Source organism: Neovison vison, chromosome 6 (genome assembly GCF_020171115.1).
Source record: "Neovison vison isolate M4711 chromosome 6, ASM_NN_V1, whole genome shotgun sequence".
NCBI classification, from domain to species: Eukaryota; Metazoa; Chordata; class Mammalia; order Carnivora; family Mustelidae; genus Neogale; species Neogale vison.
This window is the reverse complement of record NC_058096.1, coordinates 119,979,166-120,002,921: the sequence shown is the minus strand read 5'-3', so window position 1 is coordinate 120,002,921 and position 23,756 is coordinate 119,979,166. Positions and strand designations below refer to the sequence as shown.

General features: G+C 39.0%; 1 protein-coding gene across 1 annotated transcript in view; it reads left to right on the top strand.

Moving 5' to 3' along the window:
- The window catches only part of UMPS (uridine monophosphate synthetase), a 30,502-nt gene extending 7,153 nt beyond the window's left edge, over positions 1–23,349 (top strand). Inside the window, exons 2-6 of the mRNA XM_044252153.1 lie at positions 2,666–2,819; positions 4,956–5,627; positions 7,241–7,416; positions 10,200–10,314; positions 22,989–23,349. Of these exons, the coding sequence (XP_044108088.1) occupies positions 2,666–2,819; positions 4,956–5,627; positions 7,241–7,416; positions 10,200–10,314; positions 22,989–23,158 (1,287 nt within the window). The 3' untranslated portion in view covers positions 23,159–23,349. The remainder of the gene's footprint in view (positions 1–2,665; positions 2,820–4,955; positions 5,628–7,240; positions 7,417–10,199; positions 10,315–22,988) is intronic.
- Positions 23,350–23,756: the final 407 nt, after the last annotated feature.

Below are 23,756 nucleotides of genomic sequence, written 5' to 3'. Positions count from 1 at the left end.
TTGTGGGTCTGTTTCTGCTTTTTGTTTGTTCTTTTGTTTTTTTTAGATTCCGTATATAGTATTTGTTTTTCTGCCTCTTATTTCACTCAACATAATACCCTCAGGGTCTGTCCGTGTTGTCATAAACGGCAAGATCTCATTTTCTATGGCTGAGTAATATTCTGTTGATCTATTGATGGACACCTGGCTTGCTTCTAGATCTTGGCTATTGTAAATAATGCTGTTGTAAACATAGGGGTGCATATATCTTTTCGAATTAGTGTTTTCAGTTTTTTAGGTAAGTACCCAGAAGTGAAATTGCTGGATCAAATGATAGTTCTATTTTTAATTTTTTGAGGAATGTCCATACAGTTTTTCATAGTGGTTATACCAGTTAACATTCTCACCATCAGGACACAAGAGTTACCTTTTCTTCACATTCTTGCTGATACTTATTCTTATCTTTTTTCTTTTTTAGAAGATTTTATTATTTATTTATTTGAGAGAGAGATTGAGAGAATGAGTGGGAGGAGGGGCAGAGGGAGAAGCAGACTCCACACTGAACAGGGAGCCTGCCGCAGGGCTCCAGCCCAGGACCCTGGGATCATGACCTGAGCTGAATGCAGACACTTAGTTATCTGAGCCACCCAGGTGCCCCTATTCTTGTCTTTTTGATGATAGCCATTCTAGAAAAGGTAAAGTGAAACCTCATTGTGGTTTTGATTTGCATTTCCCTGATAATTAGTGATACTGATCAACTTTTCATGTAAGTGTTGGCAACTTGTCTTCTCTGGAACAGTGTCTATTTTTAAATTGGGTTGATTTTTTTGTTATTGAGGTATTTGAGTTATTTATGTATTAGCCCCATAGCCAGATATATGATCTGCAGCTATTTTCTGGTTTTTGTTTTTGTTTTTGTTTTATTTTTTTTCCATTTTGTTGGTGATTTCTTTTACTGTGCAGAGGCTTTTTAGTTGGATGTAGTCCCACTTATTTATTTTTGGTTTTGGTGTCAAATCCAAAAAAATCATTGCTAAGAACTATGTCAGGAAGCTTGTCATCTGTGTTTTCTTCTAGGGGTTTTATGATTTCAGGTCTTACATTCAAGTCTAATCTATTTTGTGTTAATTTTTGTGTGTGGTATAAGATAGTGGTCCAGTTTCATTATTTTGCATGAGACTGTCCAGTTTTCCCAATACCATGTATTGAAGAGATTGTCCTTTTCCCAGTGTATGTTCTTGGCTCCTTTGCTATAAATTAATTGACCATATAAGTATAGGTACATTTCTGGGCTCTACTTTGTTCCATTGACGTGTCTGTTTCTATGCTAATACCACAGTCTTTTTTTTTTTTTTTTTTAAAGATTTTATTTATTTATTTGACAGAGAGAGATTACAAGCAAGCAGAGAGGCAGGCAGAGAGAGAGAGGAGGAAGCAGGCTCCCCACCGAGCAGAGAGCCCGATGCGGGACTCGATCCCAGGACCCTGAGATCATGACCTGAGCCGAAGGCAGCGGCTTAACCCACTGAGCCACCCAGGCGCCCAATACCACAGTCTTCTAATTACTCTAGCTTTGTAGTATTCCTGAAATCAGGGATCATGATGCCTTCAGCCTTATCTTTCTTAAGACTGCTTTGGCTGTTTGGGATCTTTTGGGTTTCCATACAGATTTTAGGATTGTTTTATTTCTGTTTAAAAAAAAAAAAAGCCATTGGAATTTTAATAGGGGTTGCTTTGTATCTGCTTTGGGTAGTGTGAACATTTACAGTTCATAAGCAAGGAATACCATTGCATTTATTTCTTTCTATACTTTCTTTACCAGCGTCTTAAAGTTTTCAGTGTATAGGTCTTTTACTTTGGTTAAATTTATTCCTAGGTATATTACTTTTTTGATGCAAATTAAGTAGTATTCTCTTATGAAACTTTTAAAAAGATTTTTATTTATGTATTTAAGAGAGAGAGAGCATGAGCAGGGAGGAGGAGGAGGGAGAAGGAGAAGCAGACTTCCCGCTGAGCAGGGAACCTGACATGGGGCTCCATCCCAGGACCTTAAGATCATAACCTCAGCCCAAGGCAGTTGCTTAGCTGATTGAGCTATCCAAACACGCCGAAATTTTTCTTTTCTTTCTTTTTTTTTTAAAGATATTCTTTATTTGACAGAGAGAGATTGACCGTGAGAGAGGGAACACAAGCAGGGGGAGAGGGAGAAGCAGGCTCCCCACTGAGCAGGTATCCAATGTGGGGCTGGATCCTAGGACCCTGGGATCATGACCCGAGTGGAAAGCAGACGCTCAATGACTGAGCAAGCAGACTGAGCCACTCAGGCACCCCCTGAAACTTTTTTCAATAAAGACTTCTTTCAGGCAGGTATATGGAAAGGTTTAGATAGTCACATCATAATAAATTACTAAGGGAAATTGGGAGCCATTCTTAGTCTTTGGGGTCAACATTCTGTGTTGTCCTTAGAGCAGACCCTGAGTTGTCTAGGCAAGTGGGGTCATTCTTATGTTTTTATATTTGAAAACTGGGATTTATAGAGGGTCATATAACAAAAAGGCATACATATTTTTCTGATCAAGTTTGGGTCTACCTGCTTTTGGTTTATTACTGTCTTTAATGTTGTGTTAACATGATTTATGCACACCATTTAAGATAATATATAGTTTATGTGTTCATTTTCTTATAGGTTGCTGATATTTTATTTCAAACTGCCCAAAATGCGGGAATCAATTTTGACACCGTGTGTGGAGTACCTTATACAGCTTTACCATTGGCTACAGTTATCTGTTCAACCAACCAAATTCCAATGCTTATTAGAAGGAAAGAAACAAAGGATTATGGTAAAATAAAAGTATTTTAAGCTTTAAGTTGATAAATAACCTGATAATGTTAGAGTTTTTTCTTCTAGGCTCTGACTGATGTTTGCCAGAGTCATCTTGGATATTCTTCAAAGGTCCTTTAGAATTGGTTAACTGTTACTGTAAATCACCTTCCCTTCCTTTAGATTCTAGGGGGTAAAATGTTTTATATTGAATAAACAATGTAAAAAAGTGCTTTTTTTTTTGTACTGTATCTGTTAAACCTGATGTTTTTAACCAGTCCTTCTCTTGGCAGCAGAATGTTCTAAGGGCACATACTTTCCTGGTATGTTTGTAATTTAAACTGCATAAAGAGAAATGCCACATAAAATTCTCTAAAAGAAGATGATATTTTCATGGGTCCTTCCCAGTAGGTTATAAGGTGTGTGTTTTATACATGGGAGTTTGCTTTAAAAACAAATCAGTCTAGGGGAACCTGGCTGCCTTAGAGGAGCATGGAACTCTTGACCTTAGGGGCTGTGAGTTTGAGCCCCATATTAGGTGTAGAGATTACTTTAAAAAACAAACAAACAAAAAAACCTTAAAAAATAAAAACAAATCAATCTAAAAATATTGGAACTGACTTAATATTTAGTGACATTAAGGGATTAATGGGGTTGTTTGATACTGGTGTAATAGTATTTCTTTTTTTTTTTAAGATTTTTATTTATTTGTGAGAGAGAGCAAGCATAAGCACACAGAGGCAGAGAGAGAAGCAGGCTCCCCGCTGAGCAAGGAGCCTGATGCGGGACTAAATCCCAGGACCCCAGGATCGTGGCCCAAGCCAAAGACAGTGGCTTAACCAACTGAGCCACCCAGGTGTCCCGTACTTAGTAATTTTTTTTTTTTTTGTAGAGTCCTTACCTTCTACAAGATGCATTCTAAAAAATTTTATGATGAAAATCATGATATCTGGGGTTTGCTTCTAAAAATTATGGAGGGAGGGAAGAGAGGTGGGGATGTAGCTAAAACAAGAGTTACCATGAATTAAGTGGTGAGGTATTTAGAGGGTTTGTTACAACTTCTTTGTCTAGTTTTGCTTAAAATTCTCCATTTAAAACAATATTTTTGATATTAGACGAATTTGATAGTAGAAATGGAAAACAAGTCTTTAGAAAATGAGTCTATCTCTGAGTAGTCTATGGTGGGGATTGCAGTGGGGAAGTACTTGTACTTACATTGCATTATATAATTCATAAAGTTGTAGTGATGGATCTAAATAGTTGAATATTTTTTTCCTGTATATATTTCCTCAAAAGGCCAGTTATTTGGCTGATCTTGAGTAATGAGCTGTTTGTTGGTGGATAAAGGAATGATTTCATTGATGATATTGGGTTACTGTTTCATAACATTCCTTGATCTAGTTTATCTTGCTTTAAGAAACTCCATATTTAAAATTTTGTTCATGAACACATTAAGTGGTGTTTATTTACACTATAAAGTAATTTGCTAGTTTTGCTGTAAATGTTCTCTGTATGTAACTTTGACAATTTCCAGATAGGGGAACACTGAACACATGGTAATCATGGCTCACTGAATATTTATCAGGAATAAAGATAAAGTAGCTCTAAAGTAGATTATCAGGGATGCCTGGGTGGCTCATTTGGTTAAGCGGCTGCCTTCAGCTCAGGTCATGATCCTGAGATCCTGGGATCGAGTCCCACGTCGGGCTCCTCGGTCGGCAGGGAGCGGGCTTCTCCCTCTGCCTGCTCTGCCTGCTGTTCCCCCTGCTTATGCGCGTTACTCTCTCTGCCTCAAATAAGTAAACTCTTTTTTTTTTTTTTTTTTTTTTTATTTGAGAGAGAGAGACAGTGAGAGAGAGAATGAGCGAGGAGAAGGTCAGAGAGCGAAGCAGACTCCCCATGGAGCTGGGAGCCTGATGTGGGACTCGATCCCGGGACTCCAGGATCACGCCCTGAGCCGGAGGCAGTCGTTTAACCAACTGCGCCACCCAGGCGTCCCATAAGTAAACTCTTTTAAAAAAATAGATTATCAGAACATAAGGTTTAGATCATCCACCTCTTCATAAACACATGCCAAATTTATAATGCCAGATATATCTTGAGTTGGCTGAAATACATACTTTTAAATTGAAGTCAACAATGTTTTCTTTTCTAGGTACTAAACGTCTTGTAGAAGGAGCTGTTAATCCAGGAGAAACCTGTTTGATCATTGAAGATGTTGTTACCAGTGGATCTAGTGTTTTGGAAACTGTTGAGGTTCTTCAGAAGGAGGGCTTAAAGGTCACTGATGCCATAGTGCTGCTGGACAGAGAGCAAGGAGGCAGAGACAAGTTGCAGGCGCATGGGATCCATCTCCACTCAGTGTGTACATTGTCCAAAATGCTGGAGATTCTTGAGCAACAGAAAAAAATTGATGCGGAGATGGTTGAGAGAGTGAAGAGATTTATTCAGGAGAATGTTTTTGTGGCAGCTAATCACAATGATTCACTCCTTCCTATAAACAAAGCTCCTGGAGAACTCAGCTTTGGTGCACGTGCAGAGCTGCCTAGGATTCACCCAGTTGCGGCAAAGCTTCTCCGGCTTATGCAGAAGAAAGAGACCAATCTCTGTCTGTCTGCTGATATTTCGGAGTCCAGACAGCTGTTGCAGCTAGCAGATGCTTTGGGACCCCGCATCTGCATACTCAAGACTCATGTGGATATTTTGAATGATTTTACTCTAGATGTGATGAAGGAGTTAACAGCTCTGGCAAAACGCCATGAGTTCTTAATATTTGAAGACCGGAAATTTGCAGATATAGGAAACACAGTAAAAAAACAGTATGAAGGTAAGCATTATTTAGGAATCTGCAAAAATAGAAATTTAGCTTACACTGCCTGAAGAACAAAAGGAAATGTATGGACTCCCATCACTGAAAGTCCAGCCATGAAGAGTCTGTCAAGCATGGTTGGATCTAGGAGCTGAAATGCAAGTCTTTTGAACTTGCCTGCTTGCCATCTCTCAGCTCTGCTTTCTTCTCTCTATGACCTCTTTCTCGGGTAGGCACACTCCTCATGCCTATCCCAAAGGAGTCACTCAGGCCTGGGTTAAAGAATACCTTTACTAGCTTGGTAATATAGGCCATGCTTCTGGTGATGCGAGGTTGTTAACTGTAAATTTTTTTTAACTGAGCTGTGGTCACAGGTAGTTTCCCCAAGAAAATGGGTGTGCTGATGCCAAAAGAAAGGGATGCAGGTGTTAAGCAGACAAAAATGACAGGTGTTGGCCTTGGCAGAATACCCATGAGTTCTGAATATTTGAAAAATGAAAATTGCAGATATAGAAAAGAATGAAATCAAAGTGTAAAGTTGAAATATTTTTGGCAAAAAAAAAAAAAAGACCTATTGGCATACTTTTTTGTTAAATGGGAGCTCAAAATAGGGCATATATTGGTTTTTTAAAAATCTACTTAATTTTCTACCCATTCTGTAGTTCTGTAATATTGTATAGGACAGCTTTTTTTACTTAAATAACAGGATAAAATGTCTGTTGAAAGATTAAAGCTTTTTTTTAATTTAAAGATTTTATTTATTTATTTGACAGAGAAATCACAAGTAAGCACAATTAGGCAGACAGAGAGGAGGAAGCAGGCTCCTTGCTGAGCAGAGAGCCTGATGCGGGGCTCAATCCCAAGACCCTGAGATCATGACCTGAGCCAAAGGCAGAGGCTTAACCCACTGAGCCACCCAGGCACCCCGAAAGGTTAACGCTTAAAGGCATCTTAGAGATAGCAGTTTTTCTTAAATACATGCTTATGCTCTAGCTATTTCTTTAGTATAGATTTGTCTGATTTTTTTTTCCCGTGCTTAAGTTGTTCTGCCATCATCATATTGCTTACTTGAGTTTACCACTGATGTGAAAGTTACACAAACTCTACAGGTTAGCGTGTAGTTTTTTCAGAAATTGATTAGGGGTATTGCTGTTAGCTTTTAAAGTGAATACAGTTGCCTGTTGAAATTAAGAGACCTAAGGAACAGTAGAACCTTTGAGGGATGGTAAAATTGCTGAAAGATTCCTGCAGAATGAACATTGGTCATCTTCAGAGGAATTTCAGAATGCTGGTATCTTCGGCATCAGATGCCCCTCTTCACTGGAGTTCCATTTTTCTTTGCATGTTGACTGGTGGTCAGAAGCTTCAGCCTGCAAGGAAAACCAGTCTTCTCAGTGTTGCTGATAACTAAGTGCAGAAATTGTAAGACTTTTTGCTCATTGTGTGCTTTCAACTAGCCACCAGATGAACAGTTTTTCGCAGATGGACCCATAGGGCCTGGGAATCACTGCAGTTCTCAAAGCACTTCTCTGGTTCATTAGCATGTTTCTGTGAGATTACTTAAGACTACAATTGGTTGGGCAAAAAGTTAGTGGTTTTGTTTGAAAACTGTCTTCTTTTCAACTTCTCAGGTGGTGTCTTTAAAATAGCTTCTTGGGCAGATCTGGTCAATGCTCACGTGGTGCCAGGCTCGGGGGTTGTGCGGGGCCTGAGTGAAGTCGGCCTGCCTTTGCAGCGGGGATGCCTGCTCATTGCGGAGATGAGCTCTGCTGGCTCCTTGGCTACAGGCAGCTACACAAAAGCCGCGGTAAGTGACAGAGGGGCTGGGTGCAGAAGGCCAGGACTGTTGTGCTTGAAGTGACAGGGAAAGAAAACAGCTCAAATTTGAGATTTATGGAACCCCTGCCCCCAAAAAATAAGCTGTTAGGGCAACAGTAAGGCTAGGGTGCTAGAGTTTCCAGATAATAACATTTTATATCTAGTAGTGGGCACTTAAGAGATACAAACATTGAGATACAAGTATTTGGTCAAATATCTGCCTGTCCTTATCTGGGCTTTAGATAGTTGGGGTTTTTTTGTCTTTTGTTTTTCCATTTTGCCATATGTTGAAATGGAAGGGTTTCTTTCCAGACGTGCAGTTTCTCAGAATCTCCCAAGTCACAGAGATGCATTCTCATCACAGCAGTCCAGATACAGTTTTATTTTCTTCAGTCTTTGCTATTGATTGGTATTGTGTGGGAAAGCTCTATAGAGTTCTGATGGTGTTTTCTCCATTAACCCCCATTATTATTATTATTTTTTTAAGATTTTATTTAGGGGTGCCTGGGTGGCTCAAGGTTAAGCCTCTGCCTTCGACTCAGGTCATGATCTCAGGGTCCTGGGATTGAGCCCCGCATCGGGCTCTCTGCTCAGCGGTGAGCCTGCTTCCCCCTCTCTCTGCCTGCCTCTCTGCCTACTTGTGGTCTCTGTCAAAAAAAAAAAAAATCTTTAAATTTATTTATTTGACAGAGATCACAAGTAGGCAGAGAGAGAGGAGGAAGCAGGCCCTCTGCTGAGCAGAGAGCCCGATGTGGGGCTCAATCCCAGGACCTGGAGATCACGACCTGAACTGAAGGCAGAGGCTTTAACCCACTGAGCCACCCAGGCGCCCCAACCCGCCATTATTAAAAGTTCTTATAACACCATATATGTTAGTCTCAAACCCCCACCCCTGCACACCAGAATAAAATGAGGTGGGTAATTATCTAGTTAAAAAGTTCCTTTACAGATATTTTAAAGACCATTAATTTTAAAAGTAATAGAAATTTTCATTGTTAGTGTATAAGAAAGCCTTGATTTCGGTACATGGACTTTGTATCCTGCCACGTTGCTGAATTGCTGTAGGAGTTCCAGTAGTTTGGGGGTTGAGTCTTTTGGGTTTTCCATATAAAGAATCATGTCATCTTCGAAGAGAGAGAGTTTGACTTCTTCATTGCCAATTTGGATACCTTTTATTTCTCTTTGTTGTCTGATTGCTGTTGTTAGGACTTCTATGTTGAACAAGAGTGGTGAGAGTGGGCAACTTTGTCGTGTTCCTGATCTCAACGGGAAGGCTGCAAGCTTTTTCCCATTGAGGAGGATATTTGCTGTGGGTCTTTCATAGATAGATTTTATGAAGTTCAGGAATGTTGCCTCTATTCCTATACTTTGAAACGTTATAATCAGGAACGGATGCTGGGTTTTGTCAAATGCTTTTTCTGCATCAATTGAGAGGACCATGTGGTTCTTCTCTCTTCTCATATTAATTTGTTGTATCACATTGATTGATTTGTGAATGTTGAACCATCCTTGTAGCCCAGGGATGAATTCCACCTGGTCATGGTGGATAATCTTTTTAATGTGCCGTTGGATCCTGTTTGCTAGGATCTTGTTGAGAATCTTAGCATCCATATTCATCAGTGATATTGGTCTGAAATTCTCCTTTTTGGTAAGGTCTTTGCCTGGTTTGGGGATCAGGATAATGCTGGCTTCCTAGAAAGAGTCTGGAAGTTTTCCTTCTGCTTCAGGGAGGTGAACCATGAGAGACTATGGACTCTGAAAAACAATCTGAGGGTTTTGAAGGGGCGGGGGGTGGGAGGTTGGGATACCAGGTAGTGGGGATTATAGAGGGCATGGATTGCATGGAGCACTGGGTGTGGTGCAAAAATAATGAATACTGTTGTGCTGGAAATAAATAAAAAATAAAAAAAATTCTCACGAACCCCCCCCAAAAGTAATAGAAATTTTAACAGAATATTATTATTAATTTTTACATGGGAATTTATTTGTATTACTTTAAATACTGTTGAGCTATGAAGAAATCATTTGGCCCTGGGGCCACATTTTAACCCCACCTCTGAATTGACCATGAATATGATTTCCCACCTCTCCTACCAGAGTCCATGAGTCAGTGCTAGTATTTGGCATTCTGGGAGTCTGGGTCTGGCTCAAGGACAAGACATGGCTTGTTGGGAGGTGGTAATACTTGGTGACACAAATAGTACAGTAGGAACCTTACAGAGGAGCCAAATCAGACAGACCTTCTAGAGAAACTTCTGTAAATGTGAGGAAATGGTATAGAAATGGTGGAGATCAGTTATTGGCATATGTTAAAGGAATGTGGTAAAAGGTGCGATTTCTTTAGCTCTTGACATCACGGTTCTTACACAGTGGGTGGATATGGAGCAGTACCCTGTGTAGGTAGGCAGTACGTCTTCAGCTTGGTTTCCTACCATTATTAATGTATTCTAGAGTACTCTCCACCTAGCCTCTAGAAGTAGGTAGGTTTGCAAGCATTATTACTTAGCATCTCAGTTTTAGATTGACACGTATAGGGCACGTATAGGAGTCTTTTATGTTTTTAAGGTATGATTAATTGGGTTAAGCGGTTATCTCAGGGTCTTAATGGATCAAGTATGTAGATTCATATCTAAGATTACCTGTTTTAGATAAGAGTTTCATATCAAACGACATTTATAAAATAGCAAAAGTTTTTTATTAATAGAGTTGATTTTTTATTTGTAGAACTATTACTCTGTGTAATTAACTACTTTCCTATTACATTCCTTTTAGGTTAGAATGGCAGAGGAGAATCCTGAATTTGTGCTTGGTTTTATTTCTGGCTCCCGAGTAAGCATGAAACCAGAATTTCTTCACTTGACTCCGGGAGTTCAGTTAGAAGCAGGAGGTAAATCTATTTATTGGTCATGGTTTTTCCAAAATGCTTCTTTACCCACAATAAAATTTTGTGTTACTACAAATTTGTTGAAGAGAAAAACCTTAATGAATGAGCCCTTGGGCTTGCTAATACTGACCTAGATATGCAAAAGAACTTGCAGTCTAACTGTGGTGAAATTTTAAAAAGCTACTTTTTGTTGAAGTATGCCTAGAAATTGATTATTTTTATTTAGTTTTTCCCAACTAATACTCCAAATATGCTGCCTTAAAGGGTAGTCTCTGATCAAGGAAGAATGCTGTAGGCTAAACCAAATCCAGTATTTTTTTTTTTAATTTTTTTTTTTTTTTTAAGATTTTATTTATTTATTTGACAGAAATCACAAGTAGATGGAGAGGCAGGCAGAGAGAGAGAAGCAGGCTTCCCGCTGAGCAGAGAGCCCGATGCGGGCCTTGATCCCAGGACCCTGAGATCATGACCCGAGCCGAAGGCAGCGGCTTAACCCACTGAGCCACCCAGGCGCCCAGTATTTGCCAGTATTTGTTTTTTAGAAGACCAGGCAGAACTCTTGATGTGCTAATGTCTATTGTGACTCTCAAGTGTGGGGATATATGGTTCTTTCTTGTCTCTCAAACTTAATAACACTTTTACCAGTCTGAGACAAGTAGTTAGAGTGGCTAAAAAACAGGACAAATATAGCCTGTAGTAAAGGGAGTAAACTGGGTTATAAAAATAAGTTTTGTTTTTTTAAGATTGTTTATTTGACAGAGAGATCACAAGTAGGCAGACAAGCAGGCTCCCTGCTGAGCAGAGAGCCCAATGTGGGGCTTGATCCCAGGACCCTGAGACCATGGCCCGAGCCGAAGGCTGATGCTTAACCCACTGAGATACCCAAGTGCCCCCAAAATAAGCAATTCTATATGTCCTATGGGACCAATAAAGTGGCTTTGGTTTTGAATGGGGAAGAAATCAGGACCTAGAAACATTTTTTCTGAACTGGTTAATTGCTTATCACAGTTATGGGAGTTTATTCTATCCAGTTTTCCATCTCTTTCTAAGAAGTTGGAAATTGGAACTTTGAGCAGTAGGGTTCTCCATTCATTCCCCAGTCTAGCTTGCCTCTCCAGAGATCGTAAGTATCCTTCCAGACATTGGCTTTGCATACACTCAACACACACACAGGGAGTGGGAAAATGTTTTGTATGTGTGAGGCTACATTGCATTTCCACATCCAGAGTTACCTTTAACAATAGTGTTTCCTAGTTATAATTGGGCTGTAATATGTTTAACCATTTCCCCTCTTGATAGATTTAGACTGTTTTACCAGCAGTGAACATCTTTGTATATATAAGGGACAGATTTTGGCAGGCTTCCAGTTTGGCATGGATCTGTGACCTGCAGAATCTTTTCAGGGAACAAAGCTGGTGAACACCATCTTTATACTCTGCCTCTGCCTCGTTAGACCTTGCCTGTGTCTCCCAGAGAAGAGGGTAAACGTGCATCTGGGGCCCTGATTTTTGCTACTGCCACCAGGGAGACACTTCCAAATAACCTGGCTCTGGTGGCCAATGCGGCTTACGCTTGGGGTCTCATAGAACTATATATAGTTGATTTTAAAAGCTGGTGGCTGAGGGCCTGGCTTCCAATTAGCCTGAATCTAGGTGCTAAAATCCTTCCCTTTGAGACACTGACAAGTCTTGGCATGTTTCCAGCAGCCTGGAGCCATTGAAAATACAGTAGACTGCTTAAACAGTCACAAAGCTTTGTGAGACAGCTGAGAGGGCAGGTTTGAACACAAAGTTATTCTATGCAAACCTATTTTTCCAAGACTTGAAGAGGTGGTTATTTCATCTAATGCATAGAACCAACAGAGTCAACAAGCAAATTGGAGAAACAAAGGATTTTATGTTCCAGATGAAGAATAAGACACACAACCTCAGAAAAACTAATGAAATACCTGATAAAGAATTCAGAGTAATAGTTGTAGAGTTGCTTACCACACTCAGAAAAAAATGGATGAACACAGTGACAACTTCAACAAAAAGAAAAGAAAATACTAAATAAAGGAATACAATAACTAAACTGAGAAATAGAGAGGCAGGGTTCAGTAGCAAACTAGATGAAACAGAAGATCAGTAAACTTGATGACAAGGTAGGGGAACTCACCCAATCAGAGTAGCAAAATGAATAAAATGAAGATAGTTTATGGGACATTAAGTGGACTGACATTTACATTATAGGGGTCCCAAAATGGGGGAAGGGACAGAGAAAGGGACAGAAAAATTATTGGAAGAAGTAATGACTGAAAACGTCCTAACCATTGGAAGGAAACACACATCCAGATCCAGCCAGCCCAGAAAGTTCCAAATAAATTCAATCGGAAGAGTCCACTACAAGACACAAAATGTCAATTGCACTGTATGTGATCTAGCTGGAATTTAAAACTTGGGAGGACAAAAAATTAAATGTCAGAAGTTAAAGACAAGGAGAGACTCTTAAAAGCAGCAAGAAAAAAACAGTTCCCTTGTATGTATACAAGGAAACTCCTGTAAGACATTTTTCTGCAGAGACTGCAGGCCAAAAGGAAGTGGTGAGATACATTCCAGGTGCTCAAAGAAAAATCTTCCAACAAAGAACTGTACTCAGCAGACTTTAGAATCGAAAGATAAAAGCTTTCCACAACAGCCACAGTTAGAGGAGGAGTTCATCATCACTATACCAGCCTTACAAGAAATATTAAAGGGACTTCTTTAAGCTGAAACAAAAGGATGCTAATTAGTAATAAGAAAACAAAAGAATATATCTCACGAGAAAGGTAAGTATATAGTGAAAGTAGTAGATTAGTCCCTTCTAAGTTAAAAGACAAAAGTAATAATTTTAATTGCAATAATTAAAGAATAGGTAGGATAGAAAGGCTTAAAAGTGTGGTCTCAAAAATGTAAAAGATGGAGAAAAAATTTAGAGCTTTAGACTGTTGTCAAACATAATTTGCTATCAACTTAAAATACAGCAAAATGTTGTATGAAGTTGTTAAATGTAAGCCTTCCAGTAACAACAAAGCAAAATCCTTCAGTAGATGTACAAGATAAAGAAATCCAAGCATAGCACTTAAAGTCATACTGGGGCGCCTGGGTGGCTCAGTGGGTTAAGTCTCTGCCTTCGCCTCAGGTCATGATCTAAGGGTCCTGGGATGGAGCCTCGAATGGGGCTACCTGCTCTGCGGGGAGCCTGCTTCCCCCTCTCTCTCTGCCTGCCTCTCTGTCTACTTGTGATCTCTCTTTCTCTGTGTCAAATAAATAAATAAAATATTTTTAAAAAGTCATCAAATCACAAAGGAAGAGAACAAGGGAAGAACAGAGAGCAACCAGAAAACAATTTTTTTAAATGGCAGAAAGTGCATACCTAACAATAATTACCTTAAATGGACAAAATTCTCCAATCAAAAGCGGCTGAAAAGGACTTTAAAAACCAGACCTATCCATCTACTGCCTATAAGAGCCTCACTTAACATATAGACTAAAAATGAAGAGATGGGAGATACTGCATGCAAGTGGAAACCAAAAGGAATACATTTTTTATCAGACCAAATAGACTTTCAAACAAAAATTATAATGAGAGACAGACTAGGGCATCATTACATAATGATGGAGTCAGTTCAACAAGAGGATGTAACATTTGTAAATATTCTGGCCCCTATAGGAGCACCTAAATGTATAAAAGCAAATATCAGCAGTCCTAAAGGGAGAAATACGCAGTAATCCAAGAATAGTAGGGGATTTTAACACCTCACTTGATAGATCATCCAAACAGAAAACCAGTAAATGAACATCAGCCTTAAACAACGCATTAGACCAGATGGACTTAAGAGATATATACGGAACATTCCATCCAAAAGCAGCAGAATATGCTTTCTTCTCAAGTGCACCTGGAACATTCCTCAGGTTAGATAATATTTTAGGCCCCAAAATCTGATAGTAAAACCAGACAAGAATGCCATAAGAACAGAAAATTATAAACTAATATATTCTTGATGAACAAAGATGCAAAAATCCTGAACAAAATAGGAAAACTGAATTCAATGGTATCTTAAAAGGATCATGTACCCAGGCACCTGGGTGGCTCAGTAGCGGTTGGGCATCCAGCTCTTGGTTTCAGCTCAAGATATGATCTTATAGTTCTTGGATCAAGCCCTGCATGAGGCTCCACACACAAAGTCTGCTTGAGGATTCTCTCCCTCTGCCCTGCAGGTACATGCTCTCTCTCTCTTTAAAATAAACTCTTAAAAAATTTGACACAATGATCAGCTGGGATTAATTCCAGGATTTCAGGGATGGTTAAACTTCTACAGATCAGTGTGATATACCACATTAACAAAATGAAGGATAAAAATTATATGCTCATCTCACCACATGCAGAAAGAGCGATTTGACAAAATTCAGTATCCATTTATGATAAAGATTTAAAGTGGATATAGAGAGAACATACCTTAGCTTAATAAAGGCCATGTATTAAAAGCCCACAGTTAACATCCTACTCTGCAGTGAAAAGATCAAAGCTTTTCCTTTAAGATCAGGAATAAGACCAGAATGCCCACTCTCACCGCTTTTATTTCATGTACTGGAAAGTCCTGGCCACAGAAGTTAGTAAAAAAAAAAAAAACAAGAGTCATCCAAATTGGATGAAAACGTAAAAATGTCACTATTTGTAGATTATATATTTTATAGAAAACCCTAAAGACTCCACCAAAAAATTGTTAGAATAAATTAATTCAGTCAAGTTGCAGGATATAAAAATTCGTTGCATTTTTATACACTTAATATCATATTATCAGAAGGAGAAATTTAAGACAATCACATTTACAGTGGCATTAAAAAGAATAAATTACATAGGAATAAATTTAACTAAAGAGTTTTTAAAGACCTGTATACAGAAAACTGGAAGACAGTGATGAAAGAATCGAAGATGACACAGATAAATGGGAATATACTCGTGCTCACAGATTGAAAGATGTAATGTTGTTAAAATGTCCATACTACTCAATAGATTTGATGCATTCATTATGAAAATTCCAGTGGGATCTTTCAATGAAATGGAACAGACTATCCTAATATTTGTATGGAATCAGAAAAGACCTTGAATAGCTAAAGCAATCCTGAGAAAAAATGCAAAATTAAAGGCATCACACTCCCTGATTTCAAAATACAATTACAAAGCTATAGCAATCAAAACAATATTGATATAAAAACAGACACATATCAGTGGAACACAGAGGGCCAAGAAATACACTCATGCATATGTTGTCAATTAATTTATGACAAAGGAGCTGAGACTTACAGTGGGGAAAGGACATTATTTTCAATAAGATGGGGTTGGAAAAACTGAATAATCATATGCAAGAGAATGAGACTGTGTCACTGTCTTAAACCATACACAGAATTTAATACCAAATAGATTAAGGACTTAAAGGCTTGAAACCATAAAACTCCTAGAAGAAAACATAGTTGGTAAGCTCCTTGACATCAGTTTTGGTAGTGATTTTTTTTCTTAATCTGACCAAAACTAAAAGCAACGAAAGCAAAAATTAAAAAGTGGAATTGTATCAAGCTAAAAAGATTCTGCACAGCAAACCATCAAAAAAATTAAAAGCAGCCTACTAAATGGAAGGAAGTTTCCTAATCCTATATTTAATAAGGGATTAATACCCAAAATATATAATAAACTCCTATGCCTCAGTAGCCAGAAGAAAAAAATCCAATTAAAAAATTGGCAGAAGGGCGCCTGGGTGGCTCAGTGGGTTAATCCTCTGCCTTCGGCTCAGGTCATGATCTCAGGGTCCTGGGATGGAGTCCCACATCAGGCTCTCTGCTCAGCAGGGAGCAAGCTGCTTCCCTTCCTCTCTCTGCCTGCCTCTCTGCCTACTTGTGATCTCTGTCAAATAAACAAATAAAATCTTAAAAAAAAAATAGGCAGAAGATCTGAAAAAGACATTTTACAAAGAAGACATAAGATGGCCAACAGGCACATGAAAAGATATTAAATGTTACTAATCATCAGGGAAAAACAAATCAAAACCATAGTGAGATAGCACCTAACACCTGTCAGATTGGCTATTATCAAAAAGACAAGAAGTGCTGGGAAAGCTGTGGAGAAAAGGGAAGCCTTGTGCACTGTTGCTTGAAATGTAAATTGGTACAGTTAACATGGAAAACAGTGTGGAGGTTTCTCAAAAACTTAAAATTGTATGACCCAGTAATTTCATTTCTGAGTACTAATCCAAGGAAAACAAAAACACTAACTCAAAATCATCCATACACCCCTGTATTCATTGTGGGATTATTTAAATAGCCAAGATTTACAAACAGCCTCAGTGTCCAGTGGATGAAGAGTATATATATACACACAATGGAATATTAGGACGTAAAAATAATGAAACCTTGCCATTTGTGATAGATGGACCTTGAGGGCATAACGCTAAGTGAAATAAGCCAGAGAATGACAAATACCATATGCTCTTAACTGTGTGTGAAATCTAAAACAAAACAAGTTCATAGATCTGGAGAGCAGATTAGTGGTTGCCTGGGGTTGGGGAGTGGGCAAAATGGGTGAAAGGTGTCAAAAAGAGGGATGTAATGTACAGCATGGTGACTGTAGTTAATACTCTATTGCATTTTGGGAAGTTGCTAAGAGGGTAAGTCTTAAACATGCTCATCACACACAAAGATTTTTTAGTCATTACTCACGGTGATAATTGTCGACTATATCTACCTACTGTGATGAGTTGGCAATGTGTACCAATATCAAATCATGTTGTGTATCTGAAACTAATGTTACATATTAATTATACCTCAATAAAAAAATACTCAGCATAGCCTTGGAAGTTCAACTGACAGCATTCTGGCAAGAAAAATAAAAAGCATCCAAATTAGAAAGGAAAAAGTCAAACTCAGTAGTTGTAGATGATGTAATACTATACACAGAAACACTTCAGAGGTACTGCAGCTTCAGTACCAGACCACTGCAGTAGATACTGCAATAAAGCAAGTCAAGTAAACCTTTTGGTTTCACAGTGCATTTAAGGGTTGTGTTTCTGCTGTAGAGTATTAAGTGTTCAGTAGCTTTATGCCAAAATACAAAGTAATTCGAGTGCCTCGATTTTGATGCTAACTGATCATAGTGGTGATTGCTAAGTTTGGGGCAGCTCTGGCAGTTTTTAAAAATAAGACAATGAAGTGTGTTGTATCAACAGACTTTTTCATGAATAATTCTCTATAGCATGCAGTGCTGTTGGATAGTTTTTTGTTTTGTTCAGTAGGCCCCCACATTCAATGTGGAGTCCAGTGCAGGGCTTGAACTCATGACCCCAAAATCAAGACCTGAGCTGAGATTAAGAATCAGATGTTTAACTGACTGAGCCACCCAGGTATCCCTGTTTGATAGCGTTTTTTATTTTTTTAAGATTTTTATTTGACAGAGATCACAAGTAGACAGAAAGGCAGGCAGAGAGAGAGAGAGAGGAGGAAGCAGGCTCTCCGCAGAGCAGACAGCCTGATGTGGGGCTCGATCCCAGGACACTGGGATCATGACCCGAGCCAAAGGCAGAGGCTTTAACCCACTGAGCCACCCAGGTGCCCCTGATAGCATATTTAACCACAGTAGAACATCTTTCAAAATTGGAGTCAATCCTCTCAAACCCTGCTTTATCAACTAAGTTTAGGTAATATTCTGAATCCTTTGTTGTCCTTTGAACAGTCTTACCAGCATCTTGACCGGAGTAGTTTTCATTTCAGGAAGCCATTTTCTTGGTTCTCTGCTTATTCATAAGAAGCAACTCTTCATCTGTTCAGGTTTTATCATGAGATTGCAGCAGTTCATTCACATTTTCAGGCTTCACTTCTAATTCTAGTTCTCTATTTCCCCCATATCTGCAGTTACTCTTCCACTAAAGTCTTGTACCCTGCAAAGTCATCCATGAGGGCTGGAGCAACTTCCAAATTCTTCCTGTTAATGCTGGTATTTTGATCTCTTCCTGTGAACCGCAAATGTTCTTAATGGCAGCTAGAATGGTGACTCCTTTCCAGGTTTTCAGTTTACTTTGCCCAGATCCATTAGAGGACTCACGGTCTTTGGCAGCTATAGCTTTGCGAGATTTTTTTTTTTTTATATTTATTTATTGGGGCACCTGGGTGGCTCAGTTGTTAAGCATCTGCCTTTGGCTCAGGTCAGGTCATGATCCCACGATCCTGGGATGGAGCCCTGCATTGGGTTCCCTGCTCTGTGGGGAGCCTGCTTCTCCCTCTTCCGGAACTCCCCCCAATTGTGTTACCTCTCTGTGTCTGTCAGATAAAATCTTAAAAAAAAAATATATATATATATATATATATATTCATTTTAGAGAGAGCGTGAACATGCGTACCTGAGAGAGGGTGAGTGGGGGGAGCAACAGGAAGAGATCAGGCAGACTCCCCACGGAGTGCAGACCCTGATATGAGGCCTGATCTCAGGACCCATGAGACCATGACCTGAGCAGACATCAAGAGTTGGATGCTTAAATGACTGAGCTACATGAGATGTATTTCTTAAATAATAAGACTTGAAATTCAGAATTACTCCTTGATCTGTGTATGGGCTGCAGGAAAGATTCTGTTTTAGCAGGCATGACAACATTAATCTCATGTACATCTCCCAACAAAATTCTTGGGTAAGCAAGTACACTGTCAGGAAGCAGTAATATTTGGAATCTTCTGAGCAGTAGGTCTCCACAGTGACTTATATTCAGTGAACTGTGTTATAGACAAATGTGCTGTCTTCTAGGCTTTATCATTCCATTTACAGAACATAGGTAGAGTAGATTTAGCATAAATCTTAAGGATCCTAGGATATTTGGAATGGTAAGCAGGCATTGGCTTCAACCTAAAGTCATAAACTGCATCAGCACCCAATAAAAGAGGGTCAGTCTGTCCTTTAAAACTTTGAAGCCAGGCACTGATTTCTCCTCTCCAGCTATTAGAGTTCTAGATGGCATCTTCTTTCAATAGAAGGCTGTTTAATCTACACTGAAAATCTGGTGTAGCCACTTCCATTAACTATCTGATTTAGATCTTCTGGATACATATATGGGGGAGGGAGCGTGCTTTGGAGAGGGGCAAGAGGAGAAGGAAAGAGAAACTGTAGCAGTCTCCCGACTGCAGAACCTGATGCAGGGCTTGATCTCAGGATCTGAGATCATGACCTGAGCCAAAACCAAGAGTCAGACATTCAGCCAACTGTGCCACCCAGGCACCCCTACTTTAATATATACAGAGATTTCTTTCCCTAAACCTCATAAGCCAGCCTCTGGTAGCTTCCAGCTTTTCTTCTGCAACTTCCTCACCTCTTTCAGCCTTCCTAGAATTGAAGAGAGTTGGGGACTCCCTCTGGATTAGGCTTTGGGTTAAGAGAGTGTTGTGCCTAATTTGCTCTTCTGCCCAGACCACTGAAACTTTCTCCATATCAGCAATAAGGTGGTGTTGCTTTCATGTGTTCAGTAGAGTAGCACTTCTAATTTCCTTCAAGAACTTTTTCTTCGCATTCACAGCTTTGCTGTTTGCTGCAAGAGGACTAGTTTTCAGCCCATCTTGGCTTTCAGTATGCCTTTCTCACTAAGGCACTTCTAGCTTTTGATTCAAAGTGAGAGGCATGTGACTCTTCCTTTCACTTGAACACTTCAAGCATTGTATGGTAATTAAGTGGCCTAATTTCAATATTGCTGTGTCTCAGGGAGTAGGGAGGAACAAGAAGAGGGAGAGAGATGGCTGGTGGTGGTGCAGATAGAACACATACATTTATTAAGGTCACCATCTTATGTGGGCACACTTTGTTGTGCCCCAGAACAGATATTACTGTAACAAATGTAACAATAATTAAGAAATTTTGAAATACTGTGAAAAGTACCAGTATGTGATAGAGATACAAAGTAAGCAAAGGCTGTTGGAAAAATGGGGCCAAGAGACTTGCTGAATGCAAGGTTGCCACAAACCTTCTATTTGTCAAAAATGCAGTATCTGCAAAGCACAGTAAAGTGTGAAGTGCAGTAAAATAAGGTACTGTCTCTACAGAAAACATGAGTCCACCAAAAAACTTAGAATAAATGAATTCAGTGGAGTTCTCAGGCTACAAAATTAACATCAGTTGTATCAATGCACAAATAAGCTATCACAGAGAGAAGAAACCCCATTTACAATTGCATCCAAAGGAATAAAATACTTAGGAATAAATTTAACCAAGGAAGTAAAAGACCTGTACTTTGAAAACTGTTAAGCTCTTGATGAAAAGTTGATGATGATGTAAATACATAGAAAAATATTGTGTTCACAGATTGAAAGAATTATGAAATGTCCGTACTACCCAAAGCTGTCTACAGATTCAGTGCAAGTTCCATTGAAATAACAATGGCTTTTTTTTTTAAGATTTTTTTTTTTTAAAGATTTTATTTGTCAGAGAGAGAGGGAGAGCGAGCGAGCACAGGCAGAGAGGCAGGCAGAGGCAGAGGGAGAAGCAGGCTCCCTGCCGAGCAAGGAGCCGGATGTGGGACTCGATCCCAGGACACCGGGATCATGACCTGAGGCTAAGGCAGCTGCTTAACCAACTGAGCCACCCAGGCGTCCCAACAATGGCTTTTTTTTAAAACAGAAGTAATACAAAGAATCCTAGAATTTGTATAGAACCACAAAAGACCTCAATTAATCAAAGCAGTCTTGAGGAAGAGGAATGAAGCTGGAAATATCGTGCTCCCCGATTTCAAACTATAATTACAAAAAACTATAGTAATTTAAGTGATTTACTGTTGGCGGGGAAACAGACACATAGATCAATGGAATGGAATGGAGAGACCAAAAAGAAACACTCCTATATGGTCAGTTAATCTATGACCAAGGAGATAAGATGTACAATGGGGAAAAGACAGTCAATCTTTAATAAATGGTGTTGGGGAACCTGGACAGCTACACACAGGAGAATTAAACTGGACCACTTCTTAAATCTTATGCAAAAATAAATTCAAAATGTATTTAGGCGTGAATGTGAGACCTGAAGTTGTAAACTCCTGGAAGAAAACATAGGCAGCAAGCTCTTTTTATATTAGTTTTAACAATATTTTTTTGGATCAGTCTCCAAAAGCAAGGGCAACAAAAACTGAAGTACTGAGATTATATCCAACTAAAAAGTTTTTGCACAGCAAAGGAAACCAACTCAGTTAAAGGAAAAGGCACCCATCGAATGGGGAAGGAATTTGCAAATAATACATCAAATAAGGATAAAAAGATAATATCCAGAATATATAAAGAAGTTACACATTTCATTTAAAAAAAAAACCAACCCTGGTATAGAATAGACATACTTCCAAAGGAGACATGCAGCTGGTCAACAGGTACGTGAGAAGACTCAACATGACTGATCATCAGAGAACAAGGTGTGAAAGAAGAGGGAACCCTAGTTCACCAGCATTGTATAGGAAAGTAAATTGGTACAGCCACTGTGGAAAACAGTACTGATCTCTCAAAAAAATTAAAAAATAACACTGTCCTACAATCAGCAGTTCCAGTTCTGGGTATTTTATTAGAAGAAAACAAAACCACTAATTTGAAGAGGATATGCGCGATTGAAGCAGCCCAAGTGTCCATTAATAGATGGAGAAAGATGTGGTATAGGTTATACAAATGCATGTTACTCATTTTTTTAAAAAAATGAAATCTTGTCATCTTTGACAACAGTGATGAACCTAGAGGGTATTATGCCAAGTAAAATAAATCAAAGATCAATAGCTTATGGTTTCACTTACACTAGAATCTAGAAAAAACCAACCAAATAAACCAGAAACCAACTCATAGGAAACAAAGTGTTGTTTACTAGTTGGGGGAACAGTTGGGGAGTGGGTGAAATAGGTGACAGGGATTAAGAATACAAACACTTCTAGTTATAAAATAAGCAAGCCCTGGGGATTAATATACAGCACAGGGAATCTAGTCATGGTAGTAACTGTGTCACGACGGATAGTAATGATTTAGAGGTCAGTTCTAGTATAAAAATATCAACTCATTATGACATATACTGAGTAATAGGATATTGTATGTCAGTTATACTTGTTAAAAAATAGAGTAAATTAGTTAAAACAAATGTTGATAGAGTAAAGAAGTAAAAAGTCAAGATTAAGGATTACGGTTTCTAGTATATAGTCTGAGCACTTGAGGAGGTTGTCACAGACAGACTCATTTTGGTGTGGTCCAGTTAGAAGTGCAAGGAATTTGCCAACACTTTAACAGTGATTCTGAGATGCGTAGTAGTATCCTTGTCCTTGATTTAAGGCCGATTTTTATTGGGTTTTTGGTAATGAACCTTTCTTGGCAACATAAGAGGTTTACTAGTTTTTGATACTGTTAATATAAATGGGCTAAAATTCAACACTGAAGAGGAGCTGGTTCGCATCTGTCTCTGCCATGGGCTCTCTGGCATATCTAAGGAGTCCCTTCAACTGCTTTTAATCACTTGCTGTCCAGGAGGGACATGGAGAGCACTACGGGACATTTTTATTTAAAGCTGGTTAGATTCATTTTCAGCAAACTGATTTGATTGGTTTCTTGGTTTTGTGTTTTGTTTTTTGGGGGGTTTCGTTCATTTTCATGTTTAACAGGGACTTTTGTGTTTTTGTGCAGGGGATAATCTTGGCCAACAGTACAACAGTCCACAAGAAGTTATTGGCAAACGAGGTTCTGATATCATCATTGTAGGCCGGGGCATAACATCAGCATCCAATCGTCTGGAAGCAACTGAGTTGTACCGAAAAGCTGCTTGGGAAGCTTATTTGAGTAGACTTGGTATTTGAGTGTCTCAGATACATTGTTGTGAAGACCTTGAAGCTACACGGTCTCCTGAGATGCACTGGCTTGAAATAACAAGCAACACTTAATGGGTTGGATTCTTTTATGGGTTCTGTGTTGGAATGACTTCTGGATATCTCACAGTCTTTAGGAAATACCGAATGATGAATAATCACTGCATTGTTAATATCACAAACTCATGTTCAAGCTTTTTTTTTTTTTTTGAGACTGATGCTGGTTAGGCAATCACAGTTCGGTGTGTGTTTGGGTCTTTCATACTTGAGCATTTCCGTCCATCTGTATATCAGACTTTAATTGCTGTGACACAAAAATTTTAAGATCTCAGAAGGCTCAAACCAGGACAGTATTTCACATGTCGTCTATTCTGTATCTTATCTGATACTCGAATAATATTTAAATATGTTATTTTCCTTTCCTACGTAGAAGTGATAGTCCAGGTATCCAGAGGGAGGAGAGGGGGAAGATAATGGTAGCTATTACCCCGAAGCCAATATCTGGTTTTCATTTCACCCAAGGATGAGGCATCCTGACTAATTTCCTCACTGAGGCAGCAGCTGTGGACCTGTGCTTCACCTGTCATAG